The sequence below is a fragment of the Pezoporus wallicus genome, unplaced genomic scaffold (assembly GCF_028554395.1).
Source record: "Pezoporus wallicus isolate ANWC-B61680 ecotype Strahan unplaced genomic scaffold, APGP_CSIRO_Pwel_v1 contig_6899, whole genome shotgun sequence".
Classification (NCBI taxonomy): Eukaryota; Metazoa; Chordata; class Aves; order Psittaciformes; family Psittacidae; genus Pezoporus; species Pezoporus wallicus.
In genome coordinates this window covers 2,206,326-2,227,743 of record NW_026638613.1, presented here as the reverse complement: position 1 = coordinate 2,227,743, position 21,418 = coordinate 2,206,326, and the positions used below count along the sequence as shown (strand labels likewise).

At 40.1% G+C, this 21,418-nt stretch overlaps 1 protein-coding gene across 1 annotated transcript in view; it reads left to right on the top strand.

Annotated features, from left to right (window-relative positions):
• Positions 1-21,418, top strand: part of FNDC3B (fibronectin type III domain containing 3B) — a 208,635-nt gene that overhangs the window by 39,822 nt on the left and 147,395 nt on the right. The window contains exons 2-3 of the mRNA XM_057411515.1: positions 931-1,069; positions 9,527-9,602. Coding sequence (XP_057267498.1) covers positions 959-1,069; positions 9,527-9,602 — 187 coding nt within the window. The 5' untranslated portion in view covers positions 931-958. The remainder of the gene's footprint in view (positions 1-930; positions 1,070-9,526; positions 9,603-21,418) is intronic.

The window sequence follows — 21,418 nt, the reverse complement described above, 5'->3', positions numbered from 1 at the left end:
TAAGTCACAGCGTATGTTTTTTTCTAACTCAGATTTATGATATATATGAAATTATTCAGGAGGACTTTGAGATTCTCTGGTATAAGAGGTACTGAGGAGGCTGCCTGATCAACACTGGCCCTGTGAGGTGGCTTTGCTTGGGAGTTCTTGTGCAGTACTCTAGATAAGCTTATGTTATTCTATGATTCTGTGATTCGCTAAAGAACTGGATTATTGCCCTATAAAACAGTATGATGTTACTCTTACTGCTGAATTAAGATTTGTTTTTACAAAGCAATCTCCCTGTGATTTTTAGTGGTGCTTACATACCACATCAATTAGCTGTGAAGGGGGAGGGTGTGCTCAAACTGATGTGTGATTCTTCACAAATCTTTAAGAGAGACTGTCTTCTGTGTAACACAAGGTGCTCTGCCTGTGGGGATGTGCTGTCCCTCCCTGTTTTCTGCTTCACCAGAAACCTTGATCCTTTGGATCTCAATTAAGTAGAATTCAGGTGCCTGTTCTTTGTGCTAGAGGTGGCAGTTCACACTGTTTACAGGGCTGTAGCAACATCTAAACCACATGGATGGTGTAGTTCCAAGGGCTGTGGTAGCAAGCAGGATGCCAATTTTTAGGAACAGACCAGATCTCCCTGAAAGCATCTTGGAACTTACCTATTTCAGTGGTGTGATGAGGATTGGGATTGTAATTGTGGGAAAGAGTGGAAATCTGGCTAGTTGGGTTTTGGAAGTCTTGATTGGAAACTTGACACGCTCTCGATCTAACAGTGAAAACTTTTTTTCAGTGCCTCAAGTTCCTATATGCATCCTGTTCCAAAAGCAAGTGTCCTCCGTAGGTTACTCTCTTAGTGGCAAAATCCATGCAGATGCCAGTGACCTTCTGAAGTCTGAGTGGGTTTTCCAAGGTCTTTAACTGATGCTTCTCTTGCAGGAAACCCGTCGAGGAAAATCCTCCATGAATGTACGTCACAATGATGATGACCGACCAAATTCCGCTGGAGCTGCCACCATTGCTGAATGGGGAGGTAGCCATGATGCCTCACATTGTGAATGGCGATGGATCACAGCAGGTCAGTGAGCTCTGCAGGAACTGGCTGGTTTAAGTAAACTATTTCTGGGCCACCAAAGGATTCTGGATGGGGAAGAGGGTTTTCCCTAGGACTAGGGAGGGCAGAGTATTTCCTGGAAAGCAGAAATCTGCCCTTACAATGGCATTAAAAGCAATGCTTTAAGCGTACTATTAAATTTAATGTGATTATTTGCATGTACTTTCATTGAATATAAAATAATCGGATTGAAATAATGGCTTTAAATGCTACATATTTGAGAGCTTTGTGGAAAGTTAGTCTCATTATTTACTTGTACCAGCTGATGCCCAGACATCTTGCTATTATCTGTGATGAGATTTTAAGCAATGGAGAATTGAAGATGAGTCCTGTGATGTCTGCTACTCATTGCTTACCAAAATGTACTGATCCCAGCAACCCTATGTTTTATCCTGTGCTTTGTTAGAAGAAGAAGGGAATGGCAAGTTTATAGTTGCTTTCATATTTTTTTTTCTGGGAGGTATTTTCTGATAAACTTGATCAGAAGTAGATAAAATGGTAATAAGATCATCATGAAGCCTTCATGTCAGGATACAGCCTGGAGGTTCAAGCAGATAGTTGGTAGGTTCCCAAACCTGTCATTTTGAGTTAATATTTCTCCTTGTAGAACATCTGCCCTAGAAGGTTTTTGGTGTCACTCAGTTTGATTCCCTCCTGATTCTAGCCATTTCAACCAAGGTATATCTAACCTGTCCTTCATGAATCAATATAAAATGTCATTCTCTTACTTCTCATACCCTTGATCATTTGTTCATCCTTCCAAGCTGTGTTTTGAGTTAGACCAACCTCAAGAGGAAGAATAAATTCTGCTTTTCTTGTCAGCTTTTGTTTACCTATCTTGGTTCTCATTATAATACAGATTTTCATTGCTGTGATTTTTTTTTTTGTAGTGATTTCTGCACAGTGTGCTTCAACTTGGAAAAATAAAAAAGAAAGCTTTTAATGGCTCTATTTAGTTAGTCCAATATTAATATGCTTAACTGAAGGAACAAGCTTGCTGATACTGGATTGGAGAATTGTTGTTTAAATACGCCCTTTTCCTTCTTGCTGGAAACCATTTATCAGGTTAGACTGTCCTGTGGGTCCTCCTGTATATCAGAAAGAATGAATGAAGTCTTCTGAGCCCTTCTTTGAGATGGGACTCTTAAGTCCAATCTTTGAGTTTCCCCATCAGTGATGATTCAGAAGCCTTGCTTGGCAAATGCCTCCATTGCCTTTAAGCTAGCTTTTCATCTCATGTTTTGGAGTAAAAAGAATGACTGGCGTACTGGAATTGAAATACTTCTAGCTTTTGCTGTGCTATGCCAATATGACTCAGCAGAACAGTTCTGGACCAGAGTCCGTTTCTGCATAAATGTTGGATGCTGCTTGTAGACCTAATCACCGTATCTCTTTAAGTACTTGTAGGTGGAATACCAATTTTCTGTGAGACTCTTTTTGGCTTCTAGTCTGTGTGTGCCCTCATATGTTGCAAAGTGTAGCTGCCTTTATGCATTATCACTTTCATCCTGTCCCTGAAGGTTTAGTTGGTGTCTTTGTTTAAAAGTACAGTTCTAAATGGAATGAAATTTTAGTTACTTGTAAGGCAGGAACATCCTTCAGATTAGATTCGCATAAGAATGACTTCCTTAGGAAAGGTGGTTCATATTACTCCATGGATAGGTGCTAATTTTATAAGGACATGTGTTTTTCCAGGGTGTAATTACAGTCCTTGTCTCTATTAGAAGTCAGAAAGCATCGTAGCAGAGCTGGTGGGAGACATGTCGCATGGTGTTTTCCAGACTGCGAGTGGCTAGTATGCAGACCAATGCAGACTCGTGCTGACAGTACTTGCTTCTGATGAGATGCTCTGAGTGTGCTTGCTGTTGCTTACCTTTATGTGTTACTGGATATGTGAAGCCTCAGCCATGCTGGCATGGTAGAGTTGTCCTATAAGCTGCAGCTGGAAATGCAGAGCTTCAGATTTTCTCAAAAGACCATTCTTGCATATGTAGAAAAGAGCAGACTGAAGATGGTGTAACACCTTAGCTTTACCAGCAGCCAGAGGGAGAGCGATTCAAAAGGCTGTTCTGCCATTAACAGTCCTGCACTGTAAGACAATTGCATAGAAACAGTCAATTGTTTTATCTTTCTGGGGGTAAGTGTACAGAGCAGAGCTAGGAATGTCTGCTTGACAGTAATCCCTCTTCTCCAGACTACCCAAAATTGTGCACTGGCTATTTCTTTATTACTTTTTTTTTTTTAATTAAGTTTCCCACACTTAATTTCCATTGCTGCTGACTGTATTTAATGCTTTCATGTCACTTCCAGAGCTGCTGCTTACTCTCTTTCTGCTTCTAATCCACTTGTAGCTCCTGTGGGGATTCAGGGAGTGATAATTAACCTTTTGGTCCAAGAATTTCCTGTAGGTACTCCACTGCAAGCACTGAAAAGCTTGGAGTATAAAGTGGAGGGGCAGCTCACAGTGCCATAGCACATCTGTACAGGATGGCAGGCAATTTAGTTCAGAAAGTTTTTATTTCAGCTTGGTTCACTCACTGTAGCCGCAATGGCGTAGCAAGTTGTCTGCTTGCCTGCTCTTTGTAAAGGTGTTTTCACCAAACCTTGTTTTTATACTGTTTGGCTCAAGCCCAGGCACTGTATGTAGTGCTGTGTGTGCATGTTCTTGTCTTTTAGGGCCACGCAGCTTTCAGTAAGGGAGACAAGAGTATGTCTGAATGAGGAACAAGATTTGATATCTTCTGGTAGCACAGTTATGTGCGCTTCGCAAAGAGGTTGATAGTGTTTAGCTGTACCTGAACAGCACCTGAGCTGAGTCAATAAACTTTGTGCCAAAATTTAGAGTTACTTCTTCATAGTGCCAAAATTTAGAGTTACTTCTTCATACTTTCTTGAAAATTTTTATTGATACTTGCAGAAATGTCCTTGGGGGGGGGGCGCTGTGTGGAAATATTTGCTCACAGGAAGCTTGTTTGAGAAGGAAATTGTTTATAACTTATATACATCTAAGATACCTGAGTTGAGAGGCATAAGTCCATAAAAAATGTCCATCAAGGGATGATGTAACCACTTGTTTGGAGTGTGTTTAGCTTGTGATAAATTAAGGGGTTCAGGATCTGCCACTTGTTGGCTTTGATATCAGTAGCACTCATTGTACACTGAATTACTTCATGCCTCTATTTTCAGTACTATGGAAAAAAAGGATAGTTAAGCCCAGAATACTATCATCAAAGTATTTGTTTTTGAAAGTTACTGTTGTATTATTTAATATGTAGCATGTTTCCTAGTTTTTCTTACTGAAGGGAAGTTTAAAGTATTCATCCTCTCTGTTCCTGTGCAGCTGAGATGTACATTTCTGGGAAGAATATTGCTCATAGAATGGTGCGAACTCTTCGGTCCTTCCTGCAGGACAGAGCTGTAAATTCATGGAGATCTGGGGCACAGTCTTTTAAAGTAGATTAGAGATTGGCCCAAAGAGATTGATTTATTTATTTTTTTTGTGTGTGTGTTCCCATCTCCCCCCCCCCCCAAAAAAAAAAATAATTGTAATATATTCCACTGTAGAAATTGTAAATACAATAGATATTAGTAATTCATAGCATTTGTGAGGAACCTATGGCTGGACTGCAGGTCATACTTGTGATGCTGTGTGTGTGTCCCCCTCACCCCGGCTCTAGGAAGCATTTATCACATTGAAAAGTGCTTAAGGCAAGGTTTTAATGAGCCAAAGCAGTGCAAGCAGCTGACCTTAGCAAGGAAAAGGTTCTCATAAAGTGAAAGTATTTTACAGCAAGCACTGTATTGTATTGCATCACGTGGGTGCAAGTGAATGTATTCCCACTTGCTGCTACACTTGCTCTCACTAGTGATCTGCAGCAGAACAGCTAGGAGATGATGATCTCTTTTGAATATGGATTTTCTTCTGTATGCTTAAAAAATAAACCAGTACTGTACAAAATAGACAATAGCATGTGCTCTTGGTCCTTATCAGGTGACATTTTCTATCTTAGTATGAGACTGTTTACCCACATAGTATGTAGCTCATATTTAGCTGAACCTGAGCTTTAAGCCTGTGCTGGCCTTTGCTGTGAGGTTTGTTAGTCTCCTCCCCTGCTCCCAGCAGGCACAAGAGTCAGATAGTAGGAAAATGGAGGGACAGGAGTGTTGTGGGTTTACCTCATCATGAAAACTTAGCCTGGACATAGAGCAATTGTTGCCAGATTGGGTGTGTGATTATAAATATTTATAGTAACTATGCAACTTAGTAACATTATTCAGTCCTAACAAACATGACTTTAAATAAAATACAATAACATTCTTAAATATAAATCTACGAATAAGTGTGTTACGGAGATAGCAAGCTGTCTCTGAGGATGCTGCAGGTAAGGCTGGGCTTCCACACTGAGTGGATTAAACTGCTAAAGCAAAGATCTGAGTACTTCTTAGGGGGTAAGAAAAAGCCTTTTTGGGATTGTGTTGCTGACTCCATACTTGCAGCTGTCACAAGCTCTAGCTTTTTGGATGGGAGAAGGCCAGGGGGCTGAAACAGGGCTGAAGATCATCAGATGCTGGTCCCCACCCTCATGATGCTGCTGGCCAACAGTCTAGGCTCAAAGTGACTTTTGAAGTTACCTCTGTTCTTACTTCCATCTCATGAATGTGTGTCCTTGGGATGATGAATACTGGAAGAGATGCAGGGAAATTGTTTGTTTTCATTAAAATAGATATTATCCTTAGCCTTTTTATTGCTTTCATCAAATTTTTAATTACAAGCTTCAGAAACAAGGCATTCTCATGAAGATTCTTTGTGTGGAAAGGAAAGAGAAAAGATGCATTCCAGGCTGCAGACTATGTTTTTGTTATTTAAGAGGATGTAGGGAAAAATAAATCTTTGAATTAGTTTGACATACTTAGTGTGTATTAACAAAAGAAGTCACGGTGTGCTTCAGTATTATTTGTCCCAGGCAATTGGGATAAAATGGGGGTGATGGCTGGAAGATGCCCAGTATCTTATGCTTGCCGTGTCCTGGCTTTAATGGTTTGACCTCAACTCAGCAGCTTGTTAGTTGGTGCTTTGCAATTGCGAGCTCTCAGGGGGTTATATGTGGCACAGGATGAGTGCAGAGGGATTTAGGTGGTGGGGTGGATAACAGGGCAGACCCCAGCACCCCAGCTTTGGGCAGGGAAGGGAGGCTGGGGCTAGGCTTGCAGCCTGCTTGGAAGGGGGATGCTTGCAGTATGGAATAAGTGTGGAGTCTTGCCTTGGGAGCACCATGATTGTTGCTCCTGGGTCTGAGGCTACCCTTGGATATGCGTGCTCATGTGTTGGCTGTGTTCCCTTTGCATCCAGCACTTCCTCCACATCCAGTCCTTCCTTCAGTGTTAACCCACATCATTCATGTGCTGGCTATTCCTGTTTGCTCTTGAGATAGCTGATCTTCCCCAGCAACAGCCTGTTTTCTTCTGCTCCAGAGGTGGCTAATTTTGAGCATCACTGTAGAAGAATGTCTTTTAGTATCTTCAGAACTTCTCAAAACTGCTTTCCTATACCACTGTAGCCAGAGGCTGATTTCTTCACTGTTTAAGAAACCCTGCATAGATGGAAGTGGCCTTTTCAGCTATACAGAGAGGCTTGGCGACTCAGGGCCTCAGGTTGTCTTCTTGCTCTTTGGCCTCTTAATTCTTCTAAAATTTTGCTTAACTGAATGAATTTCAGAAATGTTTGGTATTTCTTCTTCTGTAGCTGAAGAGCTCAGGACAAGATCCTGGGTGAAAATATTTTGTGGTCTCTTGTCTTTATTGGGCTGTACGTAAAATTTAGGAAAAGCAGTATGGTCCCTACTCCAGATGGGCCGGGTAGAGATGACTGTTGTTATCCTGCACCATTCAATAGGCAAATTTGTTTTTTTGCTTCCTAACCAGCGTAATCCATGTTTTGTGGCAGTAGCTGGTACTGAGTTGGGCTATTTCCTCTTTTTTTTTTTTTTTTTTTTTATGAAATCTTTAAGCTGTTGTACTCTGTGAACTGACAGTGGCTGCCCTTCATTTTAGCCACCATAAGCAGCAGCTGTTATTAGAGATATTATCTTTTTTAAGGCAGAAACCCAATGATTTGTTTTCATAGCACAGCTACGGGGATGCTAATGCAGATGTATGCACTAGTGACTCATTGAAAAGACATTTGTAAATCACATCCTTTTGATAACTCTGAGGTAGGCATATGCCTCACGTAGGAATCCCTCTCACACAGCCTTTAAACAGTCTGCCATTAAACTTAACTCCCTGCTTTTGGGAGAAGATGGAGCTGTTCATCTATGAGACATGGATCTAGTTTGGGTAAGGAACATGGAGTTGTTGCAGGGTGTCCAGAGGAGGCCACAAAGATGATCAGAGTGTTGCATCACCTCTGCTACAGAGACATGCTGAGAGAGTTGGGCTTGTTCGGCTTGGAGAAGAGAAGGCTTCAGGGAGATCTCCAGGGAGCTATAAGCACACTTTCAGTGCCTGAGGTGGCCTGCAAGAAATCTGGAGAATTTCTCACAAGGGCATGTAGGGATAGGATAAGGGGAAACGGCTTTAAAATGAAAGGGAGTAGATTCAGATTAGACATTAGGAAGAAGCTCTTTCCTGTGAGGGTGATGAGGCAGTGGAACAGGTTGCCCAGGGAAGCTGTGGCTGCCCCATCCCTGGCAGTGTGCAAGGCCAGGTTGGTCGGGGCTTTGAGCAACATGATCTAGTGAAAGGTATCCCTGCCTATGGCAGGTGGGGTTGGAACTAGATGATCTTTAAGGTCCCTTCCAACCCAAACCATTCTGTTCTATGATTCTGTGTATTCTAAGGAGTTGGACCAAGTTCTTCCAAAGGTGTAACATTGTGCTAGGGCATCAATCATGTTAATAAATAACCAGCTTTAGAGATGTTGATTTAAACGTATAATACAAATGAGATAATGGGATATTTTTGTTATTCTTTGCATCTTTGTGTTCAGGTTTCTGAATTCTGGTTGGGATTTTTGTAAGCTGAATGACATTGCTTTGCTCTGCTCTTCTTTTGACCTGATGCCCATATCCTGTTGCGGATAATTCATGCCTATTCATAGCAAAAGCACACTTAAATGGTGTGACTTAAATGGTGATTGTTCAGAGGTTAGGGATGGGATGGCTTTTGCCTCTTATCTTTTCAGAACCATTTATTGTGCTCTGTATGCTGGATCAGATCCATCTTGTTCAGTGCTCCCCAAGAAGCGGACAAAATAATGGCTTTCATATGTCATTTTTCTGATTTCCAGCTTGTGCTTTAAAAACATTGCTGGAATAATGGGGTTTTGTAAGATTACTGTAATTCAAAGGTCATCTTGGTAATAATTATTTTACATATTTAGTTTAAGGAATTCAGAAACACAACATTAATTCAAATTCTGTCTTTCCAGATTGAATGATTAAATTCTGCGTTCAGGTGTCCCAGAATATAAAGACCAGACCTAAATCTAGAGAGTGTTCACAAAAAGATAGAAATCTAATTTTAAATTCATACCAAAATTAAGCCAGATTTCTATCCAACTTCTGACAATGCAGAGTTAACGGAAGTGTGTTTAAAGTATTTGAGTAGAAGTTTTGCAAGTAAATGATCATGAGTTCCCAATGAAACTCCTCATTAAAGAAAGAAATCTAAGCCATAAGTTTTAAAACCATCATTTTAGACACCTGAAAAATAATAAAGATGTGTGCAGTGTGCACTGAACTGGGATATGTTTTGGTGCTCCTTGGTCTTTGTAACATTCCCGTCATCTGCAGAATTCAGCAATGAGAGACTGAGGTGATATTTTGATGATTTACAAAACAAAAATAATTGTTACTGAAGGAATAGCTTATCACTGGTTCTGTGTGCAGCAATTGAACTGTGTGTCTGTGGGTTTTGTTTAACTGAGGTCTGTTACGTGTAAGACTGAAGGATAAACTCTTAAAAATGTAATGTTATAAACTCCCCTTAGACTGCAAAAACCCTGTTGTTCCTGTGAACTTGAAATCCCGGTATGGCTTAGTGCTATGTGTGGGAGTTTATGTGCTCTCTTCTCTTGTGCACCAGTGCTCTGAAGATTTATATTCTTAGCTATCAGCATTAGGCTAAGTTAAACACGCTGTCAAGAGTTTGGTGGTGGAACCCAGAACCATAATTCTCACTTGCGCGCAACTGAGTTAAGTCTTTATTTCAGCTCTTAAAATTTAGATGAGTAGATAGACTTTTAAATCTCTACTGGCTTTTGGACCCTGTTGATACCCAAAGATATGGTATGCCATTCTGTTTCTTCCCCCCCCCCCCCCCCCATTTCTTCCAAAGTGTGGGTAGCACAGTAGTTGGGTTGGGGAAATCTGATTTTTGAAGACCACAGTGAGACAAATGTATGCTTTTTTCTTTTCCCAGGTCTTTTTGGTTCAAGTTAATCCAGGTGAAACCTTTACAATAAGGGCTGAGGATGGAACCCTGCAGTGCATCCAAGGTAAGAGGGCACATGAATGTGTGGATGAGCACTGCTTATGTTGCAGAATACTTGTTCTCTCATCTCTACAAAAACACAATACAGAGTTCTGAAAATACAGCACTTATAAGAGTGAGAAGTTGAAGACATGGCTGCTGGACATATTATAGGACTTTAGTATCTCAGAATGAGTCATAAATTTCTTGAAAGTCCAGGAGTTTTCTCTCCGTTCAGTCATTTATGAGTATTTTTTATTTTTTCATATATGTCTACTTCCTTAAAAGCAAAGAGTAAATACAAATGAGAGATCCCAAGTTAGACTGAAAAGTAGTAACAAATTAAGTGAATATCTGTGGAGAAACTATTTTGTTTTAATACAGGCTTCCGGAGGGACAGAAAAGTACAGACGCTGCAGAATGCTTGGAGAAGTCAGACTGGTTTTGAGGAGAATATTAAATTGGTTCTTTAGCAGCAGAGCCAGTTAATTATGTAGTTTTGAATAAAAACACGTAAGCAGTCATTCGACGGCTGTTTTACCTCTCTCTAAAATTGTGCAAATATGATAAATAGTCCTTGTGGTTTTTAGGAGAGGGAGCCCACACAATCTTTTAACAGGTCTGAAGGGAGAAGCAACAAAGACCTTTCAGACTGTATATTATGTACTGTGGAAAGGTTTCTAACTAGTGGCAAATGCAGCTTTGAAGTGAAGCAGGTATTTCCTTAGGTATAACACTACCTACAGTAAATACAGGCAGGTTAAATCAAAGTTTAAAAGGAATAGACTTTGTGTAGCTGTACTGCGAATATTGTTTTCAGTGATACTTTCTGAGCTTATGCCGTTGTCTTAATTTTTTGAGAAGGGAGGTAGGTGTTGCCTCCCCTATCTTTTCCACATCTTATACCATTAAGCAGCAGTCTCAATGGGCTATTCATTCAAAAGCCTTTGCTAAATGTGATGGGGGGAGGGGGAGGAGGGGAAAGAGGGGAGAAGTCCATTTAGTAACAATTATATAGCTAGTGAACTGCCCCTGTATTTTGACTGTGAATTTCAGCTCTATCAAGGCAGACTGTTCCTTTGACTGCATCAAATACTAAAATTGTAGTGCTCAGAGGTAACTCTGCTTTTTATTAAAACTTGGTTTAGAAGGGACCCTGGAAGTCACCTTACCCAACCTTCTGCTGAAAGCAGGAATAGTGTGAGGGGTGGATGGGATTGTCCCCAACATCCTGAGTTGTGAAGCTCTGTGAAGATGGAGTATGCTCCTCGGAGGAACTGTTCCAGGGCTGCACCACTCTCATAGGGAATAGTTTGTCCTTTATGTCTCTAAAATTTCAAATCTTGGTGCCTCTTTGCATCTTTTTGGTGGCCCCCCCATTTAAACAGAGGAGGAGTTGGTGGTTGTTGCTTGAAATTTCATTCCCAGGGAATGATGAATTAATAGTTGTTTGAGATAGATGTTATAGAAGCTTCCCTGAGCACCATCCAGGATTCTTCAGTCCTGATGAACAATAATAGCAGCAATTTAAAACTGCTTGTTAAGATTTATAGCCAACATGCTGTGTGGTAAGAAATCGGTCCCCGTGGCAATTAACATAGGAATAAAGCTGGCTACTCCCTTTATTTTAAATGAATTCTTTATATTGGCTAGTACATTAAAAATTTCCATTACAAATATAATTATGACACCATTTATTTATGATTTTTTTTTTTTTTCATGCTTAAAAGTGCTGTTCAGCCAGTGTATTTAAGTAAATGCAAGTTGAAACCTCCTGGTTCTGTATTCCGAGTAATTTAATATGTTTGTGCCAGTGAGGCTGTTTGGTACCCCTCAGCAAGTCTTTCATAAAAGTAATTTAGAATTTGTAGCCTAAGAATTGTCTCCTTTTTTTTCGGTAGAGCTCTGCAGTGTTGCCTGCCCAAGCACAAGTCTGTCTGTACACTCTGCAAGTTTGGCCTGAAAATTCTGATATTATTTTGATGCTAAAGCTTCAGCTCCTACTTTATTACAAAATATTTGTGTTGCTGAAACAAGTACATGCTTCAAACACAGAAGAGCACCTGACTGTAATGTTAATAGCGATCTATTGCAGAAGAAACTGGAATCACCCAGCAAATATACTGAGATTAAGACTTGTGACAGTTCAGTTTTTCCTGGGCTCAGAGGTTATTGAAGACAAGGTTATTTTGTGGCCACTGTTTTTGGAAATTACAACCCCCCCCTTGCTCCACAAAACTTATAGTGTCTTTATTTTATCATTTCGTGTGTTAGAGTATTCAGTCGGTTTAAAGGTTAATGTGTTCCGTAGATGTGGGGTAGCATTCAGACAATAATGATGCTTTTCCTTTGCTCCCACATTACACTATGATTAGCAAGCTGTGAAATAATTTTAGCACTATGCTAAGGCAGCATGTATGCCTGTTAGCTTGTTGAATGGATGATACTCACTTTTTCCTTACTGCCATGTGTTCAGTGCTATGACAGAAGTTGTGCTTGTAAATAGAATTAATTTGTGTTCACAATATGAAGGACTATTTCATAATAAATTCTCTGATTCCCCTAAGTGCAGGAAGAGTGAACACTGTTATTAAAAACTTGAGATGTCATGACTTGGTTACACTAAATGCTAAAAAATCCTATATCCTATTCTTCAGGATATACAAAACCTGCTCTTTTCTTTGGCCTGCGTCTGTTCTGCAGAGGCAGGTAACTTCGCTTATGTAGAGTGATTTTTTATTTTTTTTTTATTTTAATTTTTACCTTTTTTTTTAATTTAGTTTTTATTTTTAATCTTTGTGAAAGCTTTTTTTATATATGTGTCTTTTTGAGAAGTTTGTGCTCCTGGAGCCTGTTTTGGATGTCCTGTGAAACCACCCCTTTGTATCCAGGACCCCACTTGGCTCCATGGTGTATCTGGGCCTGGGTGATGATTGTATGTGTTGGAAGACTGATGTAAAGATAGCAGAGAGAAAGAAGACTTGGTGAATCTTCATTTGTCTTCTCAAGGTTGGAAGAAAGACACTTGTTGGAGGAGAATCTCTGTGGAATACCCTGCTTTAATCACCATGAACTGTAATTAGCCACTAATTGAGTAATTACTGTTTCAAAGCAGAAAGAATAGATTCATATTTAACCAATATTTGATGTTTTTGCATAGTGGAGAAATCCTAAATACAAGAACTTTTTCTAGTTCCTCATGGTTTTACGAGTAAAATAGTCGGTGAAAATTCCCAGCTGAACTAAACTACACCCCTAAAATACTGCAAAGGTGGAATAAATGTGTACTTTTAATTGAACATGCAATGTGTTACCGCAAGTTCTCTCTTCATTCCTGTTTCCTATTTGCATGTAGCTGGAGGTGACTTGTTTAAGATGTTGATTTGTAAGTCCTATAGACCATGGTGGGGAGCTGGATTACTCTGCTTATGGAAATGGTGGTGTCTTGGAGAAGTTTAGCTGGTCAGTGAGCATGAAGAGGGTCTGTGGTTTCCTTGAGAGGTCAGATTTAGAGAGACTGATAAATCTGGTCTTTGCAGAAATTAGCCATTGAGTACAGGTCTCCATGGCACAGTCCACACATTGAGTTACTTAGGGAAGCATCTGTGTGATTCCCAGTGCTCTCAGCAGGACTTGCATTATTGGCTGACTTTTTAAGGGTTTGTTTTCTCCATCCCAGTTAATAGAAGAGATGCTGTAGTATATAGTGAAGTTGGAAAGTGCTTTGAGCAACCTGATGTGGTGAAAGGTGTCCCTTCCCATGACATGGGGTTGGAACTACGTGATCTTTATGGTCATTTCCAAACCAAACGATTCTGTGACTTTATGTGACTTTTGTAACCTTTGTAACAACCATCAAATAAAGGAATAAAGAAAGGAGATTGGGGAGGAAGGGAAAATGGGGCTGAGAGGAATATTTTATTTATTTTTTTGGTAGTTGCTAGAAGCTGAATCAAGTAGAAGACTGGAACCTGATGCTGCCTATGTGGGCAGAAGGCGTGCTCTCCTGGCTGCCTAGGCTGTCAAACAGTGGAGCCCATACTGAATACTGGGGCTGGCCCCCTGACATCTGTTACGAAGTAGAACTGTAAAGCACATCCTTTATTTGTGTGCAATGGGATGACCAGTCTGTGTTCCTTTTAAGCCATGTGCGTATTAATGACACAGTAGTAGTATACTTCATCCAAAAATGACGATATCCCTATGGAGCAGGGGAGGAAAACCCCTCTCGTCCTGTGCTACCAGCCGCTCTTGCTGAGGTTTGGGCTCTAACTGCAAAACTGTACCTCCATGAGTGGTTAAAGGGATTTGGAATCTTAATTCAGTATTTTTGTGAGATGAAATGTGTATATGTGCTGTATCATCAGTATTTTAAAATAATTTAAACTATATAAAAAGCTCTTTTTACACAGTTTCGACAGATAATAAATACTTCATAAATACGTCAATACTTCAAATACTTCATTTCCTTTTTGTGTTTTTCCACTTACTTTTTCACAAACTCCGGACTTGACTGTTGCTAGCTCTGCAAGGAAAGGGCAAGGCATATCCTCACCCATTTCTATGCTCAGCTATAACCATAGACTTTGTATTTCCTTTATATGAAAGATTGCTTCCAGGTAGTGCTTTGGGGTAACCACACTAAATGAAATATGGAAGAGAGGGAGGACCTGGATCTGATCAGCTGCAGAATGGAACCAAAACAGCCCCCCCTATGTTTGGAAAAAAGATTATTCTGTTTTCTGATTTTCAGAATAAATAGATTCCAGGTGAATCTGATGTGCTCAGGAAATTCCCTTTTCCCTAGTGATGGATTGAAAACTGGTATTTTTAGCCAGTATCTTAAGATCTTTTGTAGGAACTTCAGTTGCTGCGTGAGAGTCATGTCATATACTAAATTGCTTAAAAATACAGCATTTTCTTTGCAGTTTGGGGCAATGGAGCTGTGCCCAAGAATCTGATGAGTACTTTTTCATCCTGGAAGGCAGTAATGCCAAGCTTTCATGCACACTAGTATGGATAATACTAACAAAATGATTTTTCTGGTTCCACTTGTACTTGCTTGTCACCCACATATTGAAAATACGTATGTACGGAGTATGTAGGCTGAATAAAATGTCTATCCATTGGTCACACAGAACTGCTTAGTCGTTGTTAAATGTGCTTTTTGTTGCTATCCATCTAAATGATATCTGAGCTGCGTTGCATTTTCTGCCACAAGCAAACCAGACTGAATTTTCTGTTCTGTAATTTTATGTATGTGCATGTAGCATGCAAAAAGCCTGTGACAAAGATGGAGAAAAGAACAGGTAGCAGAAAAGCATCTGGTGTGATAAAAATTTAAATTCCCAGTATATTCTGTCTAGCCCATGCTGTTGAAAACCCTCTCTTAAAACTTCCTGTAGTCTTTGTTCAGTGTCACAGCACTAGGTTTGGAATAGTGAAGCACAAAATTTGTGTGTGAAGAAAATAGATATGCTAATGAAAAGAAATTATGCTTTAATTCTAGCATAGCACAGGTGACCAAGGTTCTGCGTTAAATGGGCTTTTGCTTTGTGATGTTTTCAAGGACAAGATACAGAGGTGTAATTGCATGGAGAGTTTGTAGTTACATTTAAGCATGAATATCCATATAGTATAGACATGGATCTGAATTGCCTTTGGGTGGTTACATTTTGAAACGAAAACAGGATACTATGTGTACATGGTTCACTAATACTGGTATTTGTTTCAAGTGATGCTTTCCAGTGCTTTGCCATTGGTGCTGGACTACAGCACTGCAGAGCCCTTGCTTGTTCCTCTTTTGTAAAACAAAGAATTCAAGAATTAAATTTTGGTGCTGCTGTTCCTGAAGCTCTGAAAGCAAGTAACTCAAGAGAAAGGTCAGAAGTATGCTAAAAATTTAGCAGTGGTTTCTCAAATGAAAGATTTCCTGGAATTATTAGTCCCTTAAATTGGTGTGTGGGTGTGGTTTGGTGTGGTAATGCAAAGGAATGGATAATATTAAAGGCTAAATAGATGTAGGTTTATGTAGGAAGAGTGTGTGTGTCAGGGAAATAAGGCTGTTCAGTCTAGTCTAAGCAAACCAAAAAAAGTCTTCATTATTTTTCCCTTTAGTATGAGATTGGAAATGAGGAAGTGAGTCAGTTTCTTGGAGGGAAGGAAAGAGTTGAAAATAGGTGGGACATCATGTAAGAGCTGAGTGATAACTGGGGGGTGTTACTGGGGAGGGGGTGGGGGGATGAGGCATCAAGATGAGAGTAGTGAAGGGCTTGCATAAAGGAACTGGGGAATGTTGGATCTGAGATTGGGATGGAAGAAGCCTAAGGACATGGGACAAAAAAGTGTAGGTTCAGGTAGCTGGCTGGTTTTATAATGCTGCAAGCTTACCTGTTCCATCAGCTGCAGAGAGCACCTCCCTCCATGGCTCTGCAAGTGCAGAGGCTGATGATAGGTTGCTTATCAGTGTACATGGCTTGGTTTTATCTTGAGATGAAGTAACAGCAGCCCCCAAAATCATGTTGCTTTGGAGGAGTTACCAGAAGGCCGGAAATATCCTTTAATCAAAGGGCAGCTGGTGACATCTGAGGAGGAAAGTACACTGGACACTTAGGGCAGCCACTGCCTGTGCACTGGTGAGAGCCAGGGGCTGGTATCTTGTTTTCCCTCCATAGTATCTCTTGAATTCTTGGAATTTAGTCCTTGGTCAAGTTTACAGAAATTAATTCATGACTGTTTTCAAAATGTGCTGCAAAGCATTTCCTTGATCAGAACACAGAATTCTGCAAAGTGGGAAGAAATGATATCCTCTTTAGCATGCGTGTCTTCTCTCTGATGCTGGTTGGGTGTCTCCATGAGGTCAAGCACGCTCCTGGGAAGCATCTGCCAGGGTGCACTGGAGCAGGACAGGATGAATACGCTTTGTCTGTGTCAGGGAACGGAGAGTGAAATACAGTCTGAGCTCTGATGATTTTTTTTTTTCTTCTTGTTTCTCTGAAGTGTTTTGGCTCTTTCTGCCTGCATGGTGGTGTGCAGACTGGCTACATGTTATAGAAAACTTTCTATAGGACATGTAGTTTCAGTTCAGGTTGTTTTGGTCATCTGGGTTTGGAGCAAAACAGTCTGTGTGGTGGTGTTTTAAAATACATCTTCTCTTTTGGTATTAAATAGCCTTTGCCCTCTCTTTATTAAATTTTGGCTGATATTTTTTACAGTAAGGGCCCTTTAAACCCTAGTATGTAATACTGTGTAAATTATTTACATAAAGACATAATTTTTATTGCTCATTTACATCATCTTACTTGACTTTCTGTTCAATAAACCTTTGTTGTGTTGGCCAAAATACTTGTTTCTTCTATCAACAGAGTCAGTATTATCCTTTAGAGGCACTGTCACCATCTTACAGCTTTGGTTGCTTCAATGTGTTGGCAGGTTCAGCTAGGTAGCCCTGGCATGTCCCCAGATCTGGGTTCAGTTGTGCCCTTCCTATTGGGATATTATTCATGGTGTCCTCCATAGTTTTTCAAAGACATAGCTATAAACCGCTAGTTGTTAAAGCCTAACTGTCTAATCATAACAGGTACTGTTATTTTAGTTTCTCATTGTTGCCCTGTTATTAACTAGAAAATAACAGTTTGCAGCAGAGCTTTTTATCCTGTGTTATTTTTGGTGACTCTACCTGCATTTCAGTTATGGGTCATTTTGACCTTTTAGTGTTTGGTCACCTTAGTAAAACTGAGGTCCTGATTGTGCGTCACTTATTCCTTCCACATGCAATAAATAACTTTCACATTTTCATACTTCTGTGAAACTTGTTTTGAAATCATTTAAGAGAACAGAGAGAGCAAAGGGATGTGAACTCAGTATAGATGTTCCCTTCTTATTGTCAGTAAGATCGTAGCAGCATTCTCCTTTTATCTCATAGGTTTTGTTTTTAGCACACTGCAATAAAGTATAGGAAACCATGTAAGAAGCCAGAAGTAAACAATAGGATGCTTTGTTCACTGTGTGAATCATCTTAGCTTCTCCATTTAAAATCTGCTACTGCTAAGAATAATCATGGAAATTTGTTTTTGCATGTGTGCAGATTAAATCTTGAATAAGACGCACCTGCATTACTGCATTTGCTGTATGGAATATCTAGTCCTTTAAAAATCCATTTTGAACAAAATATAGTGAATTGGTAGCTATTATTTAATGTAACTCCCCTAACAGAAGAGGAAAGTAAAAAGAAGAAACTTGATACGTAACTAAATTGTAATTTAGCTTAATCTTCCTAAATCCTCAAGTTTGAATGTTTTACGGTACACACTGTGAGGAGAGAAGGGGAGAGAAATACCATGGAAACTGGAAATATTTTTTTAAATGCTTTGAAACGTGGAAACTCTAAGCATTTTGGAAGAACCTGTCTAATGGTCTGTGTCCACATATGCTCGGAGGGATGGCCGCAGTCCTTCCTGACCCTGCAGCCTCTTCCCTGGGAAAGCAGGGCTCTGCTGCCTGTGGAGCTGCATGCCTGCTCCAGCCAGCCTGGGATGTGACCTGGCAGCCTGCACTGCGTCCTGCTGACGTGGCCTCCCAGCAGAGAGGCAGGAGCTCAGTCATCAGGAGGATGAGAAATGAATTAAGACACCAACTATTCTGTTTTGCAAGTATATAGAAAAGAGTGTCCTGCTTCATAGCAGAACAACACGTAAACGAGCAGAGGAGTAATAGTTCATGACGTTTGTCCTATGGTAAAATGAAATTATTTTGTATATATATTTTTTTTTTTTTTTGAATGCCTAAGAGTCTGCTGCTGGGAAACACATTTATCTCTAGAATTAGGGCAGCAGACTTAAAAGACAAATGTTAGAACATATGGTCTGGGCTATAATTTCAAACTTTTTTTAGTTTTGTAAATATGCAGGAGTTGTATTTGGGGTTTGTGTCTGTCCTTATTTTACTTGTCTATGTGTATTTATATATATATATATATATATATATATGTATCTATGTCTGAAATGATCATTAAGTGTGGTACATTCAGACCAATTTGAATGGCACTTGGAAAGGCAGTGTCTCATACCAGCATGCTATCAATATCTTACCCCAAAACACAGAGAACCTATGTGAGTCCATCAGTATCTGCAGGAATGCTGTAGTTGTCCCTGTTGGTCCTGCTCAAATGCAAATAAATCCTCCAAGTGTGGACCCAGTACATTCCAGTCAATGGTGTCAGGATTTTAAAATCCAAGATCCACATTCTTTACCCAGTCAGCTTGGACTACAGACATTGCAAATACATTAGTCAGTGCTGTTAGGTTTTTTTTAAAGTGTATTACTGCAGCTGTAGTTCCAAGTTAGTAAAGCAGTTATATTCAACTTAAGTAATCTGAAGAAATTACATTTGTTGACCAGAAGAGTCAAGAAATTGTTCCATCAGCCTTACTAAATTCCATTACCACTCCTCACAGGCAAATGTGTTTGTTTTCCTGTACTTTTTATTCTTTATCCTTTTTGGCTTTGGTTCATGTTTATTTTGTATATGCATTGAAAACTCTTCATGCTGCAATATGATGTTAGATAAAGGTTAGCATTTACAAAATAAAGCTGGTATGAGCTTTTACAACCAGGAATAGATTGTTGTATAATTTTGTTGGAAAACCTTACCCTGTTTTTCAGTCTCCTGGGGAGTTGAAAAACCCAGGGAAATAAGGAGAAGGACACTAAGGAGGATGACAAAAGTACAGGAGTCCTTTATTATAGTGTGAGATTTGTCTCAGATACCAACTCTGACAAGCCTTCAGGCATTTGATGTGACATACAGTGGGCCGGTCCTCTTAGGAGGATACAAAGTGAATTCTGGTAATTGAAGTCTTACCTGTTCGTCTTGCCAAGACCAAAAATAACTGGTGTGACAATTGGCATTAACCTTGATTTTAAGAGATTGTATTATCCAATTGAGATAAACAATCCTCCAGGTAAGTTCTGCCACTGGCTCCTTCTACAAAGGTTATGCATGTGAAATAGACTTAGCACCCTCAGATCACTTTGAGGAAGGACCTCAAGCTGGAGCAGTATAAATATCTTGTGTTTAATTTATTCTTTAGTTCAGATTTTCCGGTGGAGAAGCTATTATTGCTGCTCTGTCATGAATTTTACCAGAGTCTGTTGTCTTGAAAGTACTAGAGGTGTGTATTTAGCAGATAAGTTCTTCAAACACCAGTGTCTAAGGCTGGGAAACCATTGTGCCATACAAAACAGTGCTCTTTCTGCCTCTAACGATACATTTTCTGTATTTTAGCATATCAAGAACTATTTTCTTGGAGGAAAGAAATACTATATTGTCCACTAAGCAGGTTTTGCCGGTTTTATAACTTTTAATAACTTCATATGCTCCACTGTGACTGCCTGAAATTGGCACAGCAAATATTTTTATATTTATCAAAAGGCTAAGGTGGGCATTTCCTTCTATGTAATCAGACTGTTAACCCAGGAAAATGGACATTAAGCAGCAGACATTTAAGTGCAAACATTTTTTGAGTTGCCCATTTGAGGGATGAAGAGGGAGATGAAAAGAAGCTTGGTAGCAATTTCCAGATACACCTGGAACTTCACTTAGGGAACTTCAGATGAAATTCCTTCCCTGAGGGAGGCTGAAGATGAATTATGTGGCAGCAAGGCAGACTGTCTCTCAATTGTGAAATGAAGTTAGGAGATGGGGATTGGGGATGGAGATGAAGCACACTGTCACTTAAAGTCATGAAAAGGCTTTTATTGTTGTTATGCTTCTTATTTCTAATTTTTATAGAAAATCTCAAGTTGGATAAGAATTGACTTGAAATGTCTTGATGGTAAAGAACGTAAATTGGACTGTTTGTTGGCTTTACTTAATTTTAAACTGTTTTTATTCCCACCATAAAAAGAAGAAATCTAAAGTGGTTGTTGGAAGCTGTATCTGAATAAGTTGTTGGTTCTGCTACTGTCAGATTTCTTGGGTTGAGCAGCTTTCACTTTCTGAAAGGTTAACCTCTTCTATGTTTAGATCTAGTATGTGTGATCACATCCTTAAGAGTCTTATTTGTTGCTTCTGCACTAGCCTTTTTGTCTAGGGAGTGCAATATGGGGGGTTTGGTGCCTGTGGCATCAGTAGATAATTTTCTGTATCATAGAATCATAGAATCGTTAGGGTTGGAAAGGACCTTAAGATCATCTAGTTCCAGCCCCCCTGCCGTGAGCAGGGACACCTTATGCTAAATCATATCACCCAAGGCCTCGTCCAACCTGGCCTTGAACACTGCCAGGGATGGAGCATTCACAGCCTCCCTGGGCAACCTATTCCAGTGCCTCACCACCCTAACAGGAAAGAACTTCTGTCTTATATCCAATCTAAACTTCCCCTGTTTAAGTTTTAACCCGTTACCCCTTGTCCTGTCACTACAGTCCCTAATGAAGAGTCCCTTCCCAGCATCCCTATACTACAGCCCCCCCCAGCATTCAGATACTGGAAGGCTGCTATGAGGTCTCCACGCAGCCTTCTCTTCTCCAGGCTGAACAGCCCCAACTTCCTCAGCCTGTCTTCATACAGGAGGTGCTCCAGTCCCCTGATCATCCTCATGGCCCTTCTCTGGACTTGTTCCAACAGTTCCATGTCCTTTTTATGTTGAGGACACCAGAACTGCACACAATACTCCAGGTGAGGTCTCACAAGAGCAGAGTAGAGGGGCAGGATCACCTCCTTCGACCTGCTGGTCACGCTCCTTTTGATGCAGCCCAGGATACGGTTGGCTTTCTGGGCTGCAAGCGCACACTGCTGGCTCATGTTCATTTTCTTATCAACCAGCACCCCCAAGTCCTTCT